This window comes from Lissotriton vulgaris, chromosome 11 (genome assembly GCF_964263255.1).
Source record: "Lissotriton vulgaris chromosome 11, aLisVul1.2, whole genome shotgun sequence".
NCBI lineage: Eukaryota > Metazoa > Chordata > Amphibia > Caudata > Salamandridae > Lissotriton > Lissotriton vulgaris.
The window spans coordinates 44,929,928-44,943,481 of record NC_141699.1 but is presented as its reverse complement, the minus strand read 5'-3'; the positions used below and the strand labels follow the sequence as shown (position 1 = coordinate 44,943,481).

Here is a 13,554-nt window from a genome sequence, read left to right as displayed (position 1 = left end):
TCAAGGGTGAAAACCCCAATCTTTTGTGGTGGTCCATTTCCCTACAGGGGATGGACTATACAGTGGGTCATAGACCTCGGATTAACCATGCCAATGCAAATGGACTCTCCAGATATTTCCACTTAGAACATGAAGACTCAACTGGTCAAGTTTAGTTTAATGTCTCTGCGTTTGGGGGGTTGTGTTGGAGAGTAGGATCTGCTTACTATGGTTGCTCCCACTTTTTGCTGGTGTTTCAATGTTTTTCGACTTTAGTCTGGCTGGGGCCCTGCTAATCAGGACTCCAGCCTAGCTGCTTCCTCTCTAATATGCTTGCATGTACTTTAGGTACACTCCAGTTTGGTTACTGGGGTACACTTGTGAGTCCCTAGTATATGGTACTTTAGGTACCAAGGGCATAGGAACCCAATAGGCCTGCTAGGGCCTACAGCATGTATTATGCCACCCCTGGGAAGTCTTCCAAAATGGCACAACAGGTCTGCAACTGCAGCGTGGGTTAGGTGATGCATGCAACCCTTACTAAGATATGGGTTACTTATATCTATCTTTAAATCACTGACAGGCCATATCAATCCTGAAGGCAGAGTGCTTGGTTTTGTGAGAGAGGGTGCTCATGCATAATCAGGACCCCGTTGCAGCTTTTGTAATCTATTCTCTGAGGCTGTTCTGTGATGCAGCCATACCATACACTCCTAAGTGCAGTATAACCTCGCGGTAAAGGCTAACTTTGGAATGGCTGCATCGAAACATGTCGTGTTTGGTGTCAACACTTTGGAATCCTACCCCCCTGCCAGTCCTGGCAGTGGGGGTAGAATTCCACCCTTCTTGAGGAGAAGCATGTACTAACTGGTCTGACCGGTAATAGTTTAAACTAAGTATGGGTGAAATTTGCAAATTTGCGGTACACAAATTAGTGCGAAAGCGAATTTGCGGTCCGCATAATCCGCAAATTTGTGGATTTTTTTTGCGTGTTCGCAGTGTTTTTTTCAGCGCGCCGACCACGAAGTTACCTATGCAGAGAAACCACAGAAGACCTGACCACCTAAAAGAACGCAATGACAGACTACCTCCAACGCATAAGATTCAAAAAGGAGACCTTCATCCGGAACAAAATCCTCACCTACTCCAGCACACAGTGAAGCCACAGATGTCGCTGCCTTTCCAAGATCTCTGCAACAAGCTCGGCTCCTTCTTCCACCTGAAAATCAAATCCCTCAATGACCACTTCAGTGAGAAGACTCCAGAAACCACCCTTTCCTCCAGTGATGACAACTGGCACACCATCACCACATGGAGCCTGGTCACCACTGAAGATATCACCGCCACCATGAAGAGCACCCACTCAGAAGCCCCCATAGACCCTTGGCCTCCACACATCTTCCATAGAGCCGTCGCCGACATTGACCCGCAGCTACGATGCACCATCCATGCCACCTTCAAATCAAACACCTTCCCAGGTGACTGGAAACATGTAGAAGTCAAGCCCATCCTCATGAAACCCTCGGAAGACCCGATGGACCTGGAGAACTACTGACCCATCTCTCTCCTTCCCCCCGCGGCCAAAGTTACCAAGAAGATCATCAACTTCTGGCTGACAAACTTCATTGAAGATAACTTCATCCTTAACCCCTCCCAATCCAGTTTCAGCAGCAACCACAGTATCAATTCTGCCCTCCTCACCGCCACTGACAACATCCGTACACTCCTCGACCAAGGCCGCACCGCAGCCCTCACCCTACTTGACCTCTCTGCAGCTTTCAACACAGTCTCGCACCGCATCCTTGCAGTCAAGCTCCCCGACATCCGGATACAAGAACCACCCTCGACTAATTCCGCTCCTTCTTCACAGACAGAACCTAAAGGATAAGACTGCTGCCTTTTCTCTCCGAACCCACTGAGATCAACTGCGGAGTACCACAAGGATCATAGCTCAGTCCCAAGCTCTTCAACATCTACATGGCCCCTCTCACCGCCATCGTCAGAGAGCATGGACTCAGCATTGTATCATACGCCGATGACACCCAACTCATCCGCTCCCTCACGAAGGACCCCAAAACCACCAGTTTCAGCTTCTAAGAAGAAACGAAGGACGTTGCAGCTTGGATGGGCAGCAGCTGTCTGAAACTCAACTCTGAGAAGACAGAAGTCTGAGTACTTGGAACCTACCCCGCTGCATGAGACAACTCCTGGTGTCGCTCTGCACGCGGCACCCCCTACACCCACTGACCACGCTCGAAACATCAGCATCATACTAGACTCCTCCCTCCACATGACCTGGCAGATCAACACCATCTCCTCCACCTGCTTCAACACTCTCTGCATCCCTGCAATACTTTTAAGTGGATCCCCCTTGTTGCTGGAAAGACTGTTACCCACACACTCATACCTAGCAGGTTTGACTACAGAAACGCCCTCTAAGCTGGAATCAACAAATCCCTGCTATGCAATCTCCAGAGCATCCAGAACACTGTAGCCAGACTCAACCCCAGAATCCCTCGACATGAGTACATCACTAAACACCTGCAAGACCTCCACTGGCTCTCCGTCAAGAAGAGAGTAACCTTCAAACTACTCACCCTGGCCTACAAATCCCTCCACAACAATGGACCCAAGTACCTAAATCAAAAAGTCTTGTTCTAAACACCCACAAGGAACCTCTGCTCCACCGACCTCGCCCTGGCAGTAACTCACCTTATTCGCAGAATCAAAGCAGGTGGAAGAGCCCTTTTCTACATCAATGCCAAAGCCTGGAACGAGCTTCCAGTCGGCATCAGACAATCCCCTACTCTGCACACCTTCAGGAAGAGCCTCAAGACCTGGCTCTTAGGCCGATCCGGAGCTGCAGCCCCCAGTTCCTTGAGACCCTCCTGGGTGAGTAGTGCACTTCAAACCTCCTGATCGATTGATTGACACTCACACACCCACTAACAGACCAGCTCAGACAATCTCACCCCCAACAACAGACCCTTTGAGACAGTCATGAGCTCACTCACATATTCCCTTTCAAAGGTAACAAGTTACAGCTAGGATTTCTTTCTTTTAAAACCTTAGAAATTCACTTAAACTACCAAAGGTTACAGGACATTATAGTTAGGAAATCACAAAAGCAAAGATTACCGGGACATTAAAGTTAGGCTCAGACTTCACTTGTACAAAACCATTTTGATTCAGCAGTTATAGCTAACTGAGCAAACTATAACTTATGCCCCCTCAGTGCACTCTTTATGACCTCACATATTAAATCACTCATGACATTGTCAGTGACATCACTGATGGTTTCTAAATTAACATCACTAATCACATCACAGATGATATCAGCCACAGAACCACTCAAACACCCACTCATACCCATATACAACATCTCACATACCCACTCAAAAACTCAGGAAACCAGTCACAGAGAAGCAAGTTCTTGCACAACAACTCACTCCTCCATATAGCCACTCGCACAGCCAATCACTCACCCATAGAGTCACTGACACACTTACTCACACACCAGTACACCCACTCATACACTCATATGGCCACTCAAACATACACATATACACCCATACAGCCACACATACCTACTCACATCACTCAAAACCATTCACACACCCTTATAACCACATCACAGTGAGAGTGTTCTGTTGATGATAAGTTTTATCTGCACATAACAGGTATCAATGACTGAGTAACTCACATTCCCCAAGGATTGAGTAAATATTGAAAGTTAAGATAGAGGCAGGACAGCAAACATGTACACTTGGGTAAAGCCCACTTGACTCCACATTCAAAGTCCATCAGAAAGGTTTATTCTCAGGGCCATATGGACATATTTTAGAACCTCACAGTTGAGATGCCTTAGAAGTGTGAGGGTGAAAAGGGAATAATCGCTGACCAACTACCAATGTATTTGTCGGAATGGTTGTATTACTGGGGCCACCGTGGTAAAAAGCAGATGAGTGGAGCTGTGTTCAAAGAGGCGCCCAATGTATCGATCATGGACTCTACTCCCAGGCCTTTGATCCCATTGGCCAATTACATCCATGTGGGGAGGAGTAGTGGGAGATGCTGTCAACATATCTGCTGAGAGACTGGAAAAAGAACGTTCACATGCTTGACGGATGTATTCCCACAGCACCTCATTTGTCACTGAATAATAACTTATTATTGATGAAAAAGATGTTATATTTTCTTAGTTCCTTTTGTTTGCATTCCTTTCCAATGCCTTTTTAATCTCTTCCCAGGTCCTGATCAGGTCCGGTTGGTGAACGGCCCCTCTCTCTGTGCTGGAAGAGTGGAGGTCAGGCACAATGGGGTGTGGGGTAAAGTCTGTGATGACGCCTGGGATCAGAAGGACGCGTCGGTGATCTGCAGACAGCTTGTATGTGGAGCTGTACAAAGCTATCAGTATAATTCATCATTCGGGATCAGCCCTTTGCCAGTTCTGATGAGTAATGTTCAATGCCAAGGAAATGAGTCAATCCTGTGGAAATGCGCACAGCGAGGCTGGAGTGTTACTACCTGTCCAACAGGGAGGAATGCTGGAGTGACCTGTGCAGGTAAGAAGTGTAAGCTGAGTGTAAAACAAGCTTAAAAGCATAATGAAGACATAATTCACTTCTGTCAAAATACAAAAGTGACCGCTGGTGGCAAGCACTTCATCAGGTGGGGCTGGATGAACCATGAAGACCCTTCATGAAATATTTTCAAGCAGATAATTATGCACTTTGGAGCCAAGGGGGAACTTGCGACCCCCCTTCCTGCCTATGTGCTTGCTGCTTGCTCCTGCTTTCTGTATCTTCCCAATGCTCATGACTCCTTTGGGAAGGAGGGTTTCACAAGTCAATCCCTGCCCTCTGTTGAGCCACCTAGAAGCAGATATTATGATTTTTCTTCCGGAGCCTAGTTTGCACCATTCACTGAGGCATTTTTTTTTTTAGTATAAGCACTTAGCAATGATCCTAAGACTTAGCGACAATGTCTACTACCCTGCACTCTAGTCTTCCCCATCACAGTCCCCTTCCCTCCATCCTTCCCTCTATCCTTCCCTCTGTCCTTCCCTCTATCCTCCCTCCCTCCATCCCTCCCACCCTCCCTCATTCCCCCCTCCATCCTTTCCTCTGTCCTTCCCTCCATCCTTACCTGTGTCCATCCCTCCGGCCCTCACTCATTCCCTTCCTCCTTCCCAGCATCCTTCCCTCCCTCTGCCTTTCCATCCTTCCCTCTGTCCATCCCTCCCGCCCTCCCTCATTCCCTCCATCTTTCCTCCCTCCATCCCTCCCATCCTCTCTCATTCCATCCATCATTCCTCCCATCCGTCCCTCCTTCCATCCCGTCTTCCCTCTGACCCTCTTTTCTTCCCTCCATCCTTACCAGTGTCCAGCCCTCTTGCCCTCCCTCATTCTTTTCCACCATCCTTCCATCCTGCCCGCCATCCTTCTCTCCACACTTCCCTCTCTCCATTGATCTGCTTTATCTCTCTCCATCCCTCTCTCTATCCTTACCTCTGACCTTCCCATCCCTGTCATTTCCTCCCTCCTTTCCTCCGTCCTTCCATTCCCCCCTTTGTCCTGCCCACCTTTCCTCTGTTTTTCCCTCCATCCTTCCCACTGCTCTTCACTCCCTCCAGCCCGTCCCTCCGCACTTCCCTTCCTCTGACCTTCCTTCCTTCCTACCCACCCGCCACCCCTCCTTCCATCCATCCCTCCACCCTTCTCTCCCTCCATCCAGCCTTCCCTCCACTCTACCCTCCCTCTGCACTTTCTTCCTACCCTCTCTTTGTCCTTCCCTCCATCCTTTCCTTGGCACTTCCATCAATCCACACTTACCTCCTTCCTACCCTTCATCCCTTCCTCCATCCTTCCCTCCGTCCTTCCCTCCATCCTCCCCCCATCCATCCCTCTCTCCATCCTCCCTCTGCCCTTTTCTCCTTCCTACCCTCCATCACTCCTTCTTTCCCTCCTTCCTTCCCTCCCTCCATCCCACCTTCCCTCTGCATTCCCCTCCCTTTGTACTTCCCTCCTTCCCACCCTCAATCCCTTCTTCCTTAGCTATGCCGTTCCCTCCCTCCATCCCTCTCTCCATCCTCCCTCTGCCCTTTTCTCCTTCCTACCCTCCATCACTCCTTCTTTCCCTCCTTCCTTCCCGCTATTCCCGCTTTCCCTCTGCATTACCCTCCCTCCGTACTTCCTTCCCACCCTCCATCCCTCCTTCCTTCCTTCCCTCCCTCCATCTCACTGTCTTTTTCTTTGGCATCTCTATAAGCTTGGCATTTGCAGGTTGTCGATAGAGGGAAGAGGGAGGATACAGGGAAGATGGGGAGTATTTCCGTTAAAAGAAAATAAATACTCAGAGAAGTGTAGAGATTGTTGGCATCTTGCAAAGGAAAGGGGCGGAGCCATCTCATTGTTTAAACTGGGATGAAGAAGAAGGACCAAGGGGGAGTTACAAAAACATAAAACTATGGAAGGATTGTGATCAATATTTGTGTTCCACAAAAATGTTGTATTAAATGAGTCTTGTTACATGGCCCTTGGGGACATTGTCTACATTGCTAAGTTAGCAGGAGCTTCGCTGCCTTGATGCTGCTTTTGCGCACGATACTACATGACTTTATTTTTAAAAGACTCTGTTTATGTCTTTCACATGAGAACCGTCTGCTTTTTTACGTTCTCTTCTGTGCTCCTGGAATTGTCTGAACACGTTGTACCAGGTCGATAAACAATTCCCCTTGTTATTCTGTTCTGGTCAGTCCCTAGCACCTAGACATAACATGCTAAACACTGGAGACTCGTGCTTTGATATTACGGGGATGCATGTTGTTCACACACACTTGGAGAGAGACCTTTCCTTGGAGAAGAGCTATGCTGTTCCTATGATGTAATCCTTCCATCTAGGCTTTAAGGTATGGGGTCTGCTGTCAAAGCCCAGAGATCTTCATTTATATAAATAAACGTCTTTTAGCCAAGTGGAGGGTGGTTAGACCTTAAATACCTTATTCCACTGTCTTTATAAAATGACTTCTCCCTATGTATTTTACGGAATTGTAACAATGCTAACCATTCTTAGTTTATGCAATTTGCTGCTGGTAGTGGCTCGCAAACTGTATTGTAGAGCACAATAGTTAGAATAAACATTTTCAACTATTACAGGGACTCTGCCTATTCTCACTGTGGACAAGTACGAGTGCGTGAGAGAAAGAGTATGTCTTGCTACAACAGTCCTGAGAGAGAGTCATGTTCTGGGTTGTCTAATCATTTGTAGCTTTGTGATTTTTGGAGGAGAACAAATGAGCCACTATAGCTAGTCGGTTTGGGGTTGTTGGGTACTAAGGTGAAAGGTTGGTACACCCCTATACACTGAAGTCCTGTCTTCTGCGCATAGTTCGGTGTAGGTGCAGAATCCCTACAACAGTCTCTACTTGATATTATTCTGCTATGTGACTATTTAAACCTGACACTTCTGCACTTTTGCACAATCTAATGGTATTGGAGCTCTCGCTCCGTCCTCCGTCTTACCATAGTGTGAACACAAGCCAATGATATTTTAGCCCTTTTAGTGCTCAAAGGTTACATTCTAAAACAAAACATTTATTTTGCCCCTGATCCTGCTTCAGTTAAGGTTTTTTATACCCCTTCATTGTTGCTTCCTCCGGCGCCCGCCTGCCGTTGCTTGCCCATCTCTCCAACCCCTCCTGCTTCCATGCTTGACACGTCTCCCACTACCTCCCTCGTCGCTTCTGCTTTTTTTCCCATGACCCATCATACTGCTAACACCAGCTGATGGTACTGGAGTGCCTTAGGTGCTCACCAGCTACATTATACAATGACACATTAATTGCTGTACGCAGGGAGAAGTGTTAGAGATTTGCTCAGAATTACAAATTATTCAGCCGACCTCAAAATTCAAACCTGGTTCCCCTGTTGGCAGCTCTGGTCATTACACCACACACTCACTTCACTTCAAAGAACTTTTACTATTTTTCAATAACACTTCCATATTGCGTTTAGCAAGACCCCATCAACACCAAACAGGCAATGGCAAATCCAATGCATCTTGCCGATGTCCAAGCAATTGGCCTTTTCAATGTGAATGTTTAGCCATGTTGTCTAGCAGCACATCCGCTGTTTGTTCAGCATGCTTAGCATGGCTGAAAGTCACTGAAAAGGTTCAATGATGAGGCAAGCGCAGTCCAGGTCATAGCACTTTTTGTGATAGGTGGAGGTATATAATAAACTCAACCCGGGGGCGTAGAGACTTGGCGTTGGTTAAAAATGATATGGTTCTGGGATTTCAGTGACTTCAGCCTCCTCCCCCCACCTCCTTCCCCTGCTCCTGGCTGGCCATTCCTGGTGTTGGGTGACCGGGGTTTGGGGTCCTCAAAGCACTAGTAGATTACCATGTAAAGATAGGGTCCAAAGGAAGTTTATAGACCTGCGTGGATAAGTCCCCAATCCAAATATGACAACAACAAGAGATCCGCGCTTTTAAAAGAAAAAAGGAGGAATATATAGACAGACGATTCAGCCGTACACTCCTCAAAGGAGTACAATCAAAAAATGAGTCTCAATTAAGAGGACGGATTCCCATCACCCACCGAAGTGGCATGTTTCATCATTTGGGATCTCTTGGCTGCAAGCACTTGCAACTAAGGAGCTACAACTCTTTGCTGATGTAAAGGAGTAGCTCACTGATTTTTTTTATGTAATTCAGAACTAGATCCCCTGGGATCGATGAAGCATAAGGCAGTATGGTGAAGATGTAATTCAGTGTGAAAAGTGAATTTAAATTGACTACCGGGAGAGAATACGTTTATTAGGTATCCCGTGGTGTCAATGGTTAAAAAGCAGTGAGGGCGCAATGCAAATATATGTGCGAGCGCGCTAATAAAGTGGTCTACATGTTTCAAACAATACAGATCTAACTATGATCATGGCTTTTTTCAGGACCTAGTTGTAACTACTGCACTTTTAAGTATGTGAAAAATTTATTTGAAATGTAGGGAACGATACAACCATATACATATATACATCAATATGTTGGCATACGTGTTGCACTCCTGTTGAGAAAGAGAGAAATTCATATGTACATGCTAGAAATAAGTCTATATCTATATATACAGGACACATTATATTGCAATGTGAACATGCTAAAGTCCTCAAGAATGGACAAATAAGAACTCTATATTAAAACGCCTTACCCGTATCAAATCAGGAGGGAAACCTACCACTCCTGGCAACAGCTCAGGGCATGAGGCAACGCTCTGTGAATAAATAATGAAAGAAGAAAAAAAAACTAAGCCCACAGATATTGGGGACATTAGTAACAAGTGGTAGGCCCGCAGTGCACAACCACTATAAATGTTTTCATTTTTATAATCATGTGGGTTCATCAGGGTTTAACAATAGCACCATCATAAGTGTATTACAAACAGTATTAAGAGTGGAAAGCAGACATGTTGTGCACTGCAGTTGACCTTTAAAATAGCATAGAAATTAGGCAATTCAGAGATGTACCAAAACTTCAATGGTGTACAAGCAAGCCCTGCAAATAGTGGAGAGTAAACTGTGAAGACTACGAACGCTCTAGTGTAAGGGTATGCTCCATCTCAAACCTCCATCACGCAAGGCAAAGCAGAAAAAAGTGTCACCAAGACAAAACAAGCATTGGAAATGCAATAGGGCTCCCATTAGGAAAGTTTGAGCTATTTGTCTTAATTATGATTTTTTTTTATTTATGTTTATTTTTAAATAGATGAATTAATAGCTTTGTCATTTACAATGCCAATAGTTGTAACTTTCGCAAATGTGACACCTATAGCATTTGTAATGAAACATGTTTTGTATTTACGTGACTTAGATGTATTGATATTACAAATAAAAATGGCTTTTCATTTTTTAAAATAATTAATGCTTAAATAATTTATTTAATTTGTAATGGCAATAGCTTAAACTTTTGTAAATAACTTTTGTGAAGATTATGTTCAGTGTTTTTTATTGTGACGAAAATCCAAGAACAGAATTGAAATATTAACATCTTTTTGTGATTTGTAATAAAGCGTGAAAGCTTGAAAACAGCTTGAAACATTGAAAGAACATATTTGAACCAGTGATGCTGTGGTTGCGCTGAGTGATGCTGTGGTTGCGCTGAGTGATGCTGTGGTGGTGCTAAGTGATGCTGTGGTTGCTCTGAGTGATGCTGTGGTTGCGCTGAGTGGTGTGTGCATCGGTGGAGCTTAGTGGGTGCATTGGTGGAGCTTTTTGGTGGGTGCATTGGTGGAGCTTAGTTGGAGCATCGGTGGAGCTGTGTGGTGGGTGCATCGGTGGAGCTGTGTGTTGGGTGCCTCGGCGGAGCTGTGTGGTGGGTGCATCAGCGGAGCTGTGTGGTGGGTGCACCGGTGGAGCTGTGTGGTGGGTGCTTCGGTAGAGCTGTGTGGTGGGTGCATCTGTGGAGCTGTGTGGTGGGTGCATCTGTGGAGCTGTGTGGTGGCTGCCTCGGTGGAGATGTGTGCTGGGTGCATCGGTGGAACTGTGTGGTGGGTGCCTTTGTGGTGCTGTATGGTGGGTGCCTCGGTGGAGCTGTGTGGTGGGTGCATCGGTGGAGCTGTGTGGTGGGTGCATCAGTGGTGCTGTGTCCGTGGAGCTGTGTGGTGTGTGCATCGGTGGAGCTGGGTGGTAGGTGCATTGGTGGAGCTGTGTCGGTGGAGCTGTGTGGTGGCTGCATCGGTGGAGCTGTGTGGTGTGTGAATCAGTGGAGCTGTGTGGTGGGTGCCCCGGTGGAGCTGTGTGGTGGGTGCATCGGTGGAGCTGTGTAGGTGGAGCTGTGTGGTGGGTGCATTGGTGGAGCTGTGTGGTGGGTGCATTGGTGGAGCTGTGTGGTGGGTGCATCGGTGGAACTGTGTGGTGTGTGCCTCGGTGGAGCACTGTGGTGCGTGCATAGGTGAAGCTGTGTGGTGGGTGCATCGGTGGAGCTTAGTGGGTGCATTGGTGGTTCTGTGTGGTGGGTGCATTGGTGGAGCTTAGTTGGAGCATCAGTGGAGCTGTGTGGTAGGTGCATTGGTGGAGCTCTGTGTTGGGTGTATCAGTGGAGCTGTGTGGTCGGTGCATCAGTGGAGCTGTGTGGTGGGTACATCGGTGGAGCTTAGTGGGTGCATTGATGGAGCTGTGTGGTGGGTGCATCGGTGGAGCTTATTTGGTGCATCAGTGGAGCTGTGTGGTGGGTGCATCAGTGGAGCTGTGTGGTGGGTGCCTTGGCGGAGCTGTGTGGTGGGTGCATCGGTGGAGCTGTGTCGGTGGAGCTGTGTGGTGGGTGCATCGGTGGAGCTGGGTGGTGGGTACATCAGTGGAGTTGTGTGGTGGGTGCATCAGTAGAGCTTAGTGGGTGCATTGGTTGAGCTGTGTGGTGGGTGCATCGGTGGAGCTTAGTTGGTGCATCAGTGGAGCTGTGTGGTGGGTGCATCGGAGGAGCTGTGTGATGAGTGCCTCGGTATAGCTGTGTGGTGGGTGCCTCGGCGGAGCTGTGTGGTGGGTGCCTCGGCGGAGCTGTGTGGTGGGTGCATCGGCGGAACTGTGTGGTGGGTGCATCGGCAGAGCTGTGTGGTGGGTACATCGGTGGAGCTGTGTGGTGGGTGCTTCTGTGGAGCTGTGTGGTGGGTGCATCTGTGGAGCTGTGTGGTGGATGCATCTGTGGAGCTGTGTGGTGGGTGCATTGGTGGAGCTGTGTGGTGGGTGCCTCGGTGGAGCTATGTGGTGGGTGCATGGGTGGAGCTGTTTGGTGGGAGCCTTGGTGGAGCTGTATGGTGGGTGCCTCGGTGGAGCTGTGTGGTGAGTGCATCGGTGGAGCTGTGTGGTGAGTGCATCAGTGAAGCTGTGTGGTGGGTGCATCGGTGGAGCTGTGTGGTGGGTGCCTCGGTGGAGCTGTGTGGTGGGTGCATCGGTAAAGCTGTGTGGTGGGTGCATCGGTGGAGCTGTGTGGTGGGTGCATTGGTGGAGCTGTGTTGGTGGAGCTGTATGGTGGGTGCATCTGTGGAGCTGGGTGGTGGCTGCATCGGTGGAGCTGTGTCGGTGGAGTTGTGTGGTGGCTGCATCAGTGTAGCTGTGTGGTGGGTGCATCAGTGGAGCTGTTTGGTGGGTGCATCGGTGGAGCTGTGTGGTGGGTGCCTCGGTGGAGCTGTGTGGTGGGTGCATCGGTGGAGCTGTGTGGTGGGAGCATCGGTGGAGCTGTGTAGGTTGAGCTGTGTGGTGGGTGCATCGGTGGAGCTGTGTGGTGGATGCATCCGTGGAGCTGTGTGGTGGGTGTATCTGTGGAGCTGTGTGGTGGGTGCCTCCGTGGAGCTGTGTTGTGGGTGCATGGGTGGAGCTTTGTGGTGGGTGCCGTGGTGGAGCTGTATGGTGGGTGCCTCGGAGAAGCTGTGTGGTGAGAGCATCGGTGGAGCTGTGTGGTGAGTGCATCAGTGAAGCTGTGTGGTGGGTGCATTGGTGGGGCTGTGTGGTGGGTGCCTCGGTGGAGCTGTGTGGTGGGTGCATCGGTGGAGCTGTGTGGTGGGTGCATTGGTGGAGCTGTGCCGGTGGAGCATTGGGGTGGGTGCATCGGTGGAGATGGGTGGTGGGTGCATTGGTGGAGCTCTGTCGGTGGAGCTGTGTGGTGGCTGCATCGGTGGAGCTGTGTGGTGGGTGTATCAGTGGAGCTGTGTGGTGGGTGTTTCGGTGGAGTTGTGTGGTGGGTGCCTCGTGGAGCTGTGTGGTGGGTGCATTGGTGGAGCTGTGTGGTGGGTGCCTCGGTGGAACGTTGTGGTGGGTGCATCGGTGAAGCTGTGTGGTGGGTGCATCAGTGGAGCTGTGTAGGTGGAGCTGTGTGGTGGGTGCCTTGGTGGAGCTGTGTGGTGGGTGCATTGGTGAAGCTGTGTCGGTGGAGCTGTGTGGTGGGTGCATCGGTGGAGCTGTGTGGTGGGTGCCTCGGTGGAGCTGTGTGGTGGGTGCATCGGTGGAGCTGTGTGGTGGGTACATCGGTGGAGCTGTGTAGTGGGTGCTTCGGTGGAGCTGTGTGGTGGGTGCATCCGTGGAGCTGTGTGGTGGGTGCCTCTGTGGAGCTGTGTGCTGGGTGCATCTGTTGAGCTTTGTGATGGGTGCCTCGGTGGAGCTGTGTGGTGGGTGCATAGGTGGAGCTGTGTGGTGGGTGCATTGGTGGAGCTGTGTGGTTGGTGCCTCGTTGGAGCTGTGTGGTGGGTGCCTCAGTGGAGCTGTGTCTTGAGTGCATCAGTGGAGCTCTGTGGTGGGTTCATCTGTGGAGCTCTGTGGTGGGTGCCTCGGTGGAGCTGTGTCAGTGTAGCTGTGTGGTGGGTGCCTCTGTGGAGCTGGGTGGTGGGTGCATCGGTGGAGCTGTGTGGTTGGTGCATCAGTGGAGCTGGGGGGTGGTTGCATTTGTGGAGCTGTGTGGTGGGTGTATCTGTGGAGCTGTGGGGGGTGCATAGGTGGAGCTGGGTGGTGGGTGCATCTGGGGAGCTGTGTGGTGGGTGCCTCGGTGGAGCTGTGTGGTGGGTGCATCGGTGGAGCTGTGTGGCGGGTGCTTCGG

The 13,554-nt window shown here is 49.5% G+C and overlaps 1 protein-coding gene across 1 annotated transcript in view; it reads left to right on the top strand.

Annotated features, from left to right (window-relative positions):
* Positions 1 to 13,554, top strand: part of LOC147678931 (CD5 antigen-like) — a 377,621-nt gene that overhangs the window by 148,968 nt on the left and 215,099 nt on the right. The window contains exon 4 of the mRNA XM_086942439.1: positions 4,230 to 4,544. Coding sequence (XP_086798565.1) covers positions 4,230 to 4,544 — 315 coding nt within the window. The remainder of the gene's footprint in view (positions 1 to 4,229; positions 4,545 to 13,554) is intronic.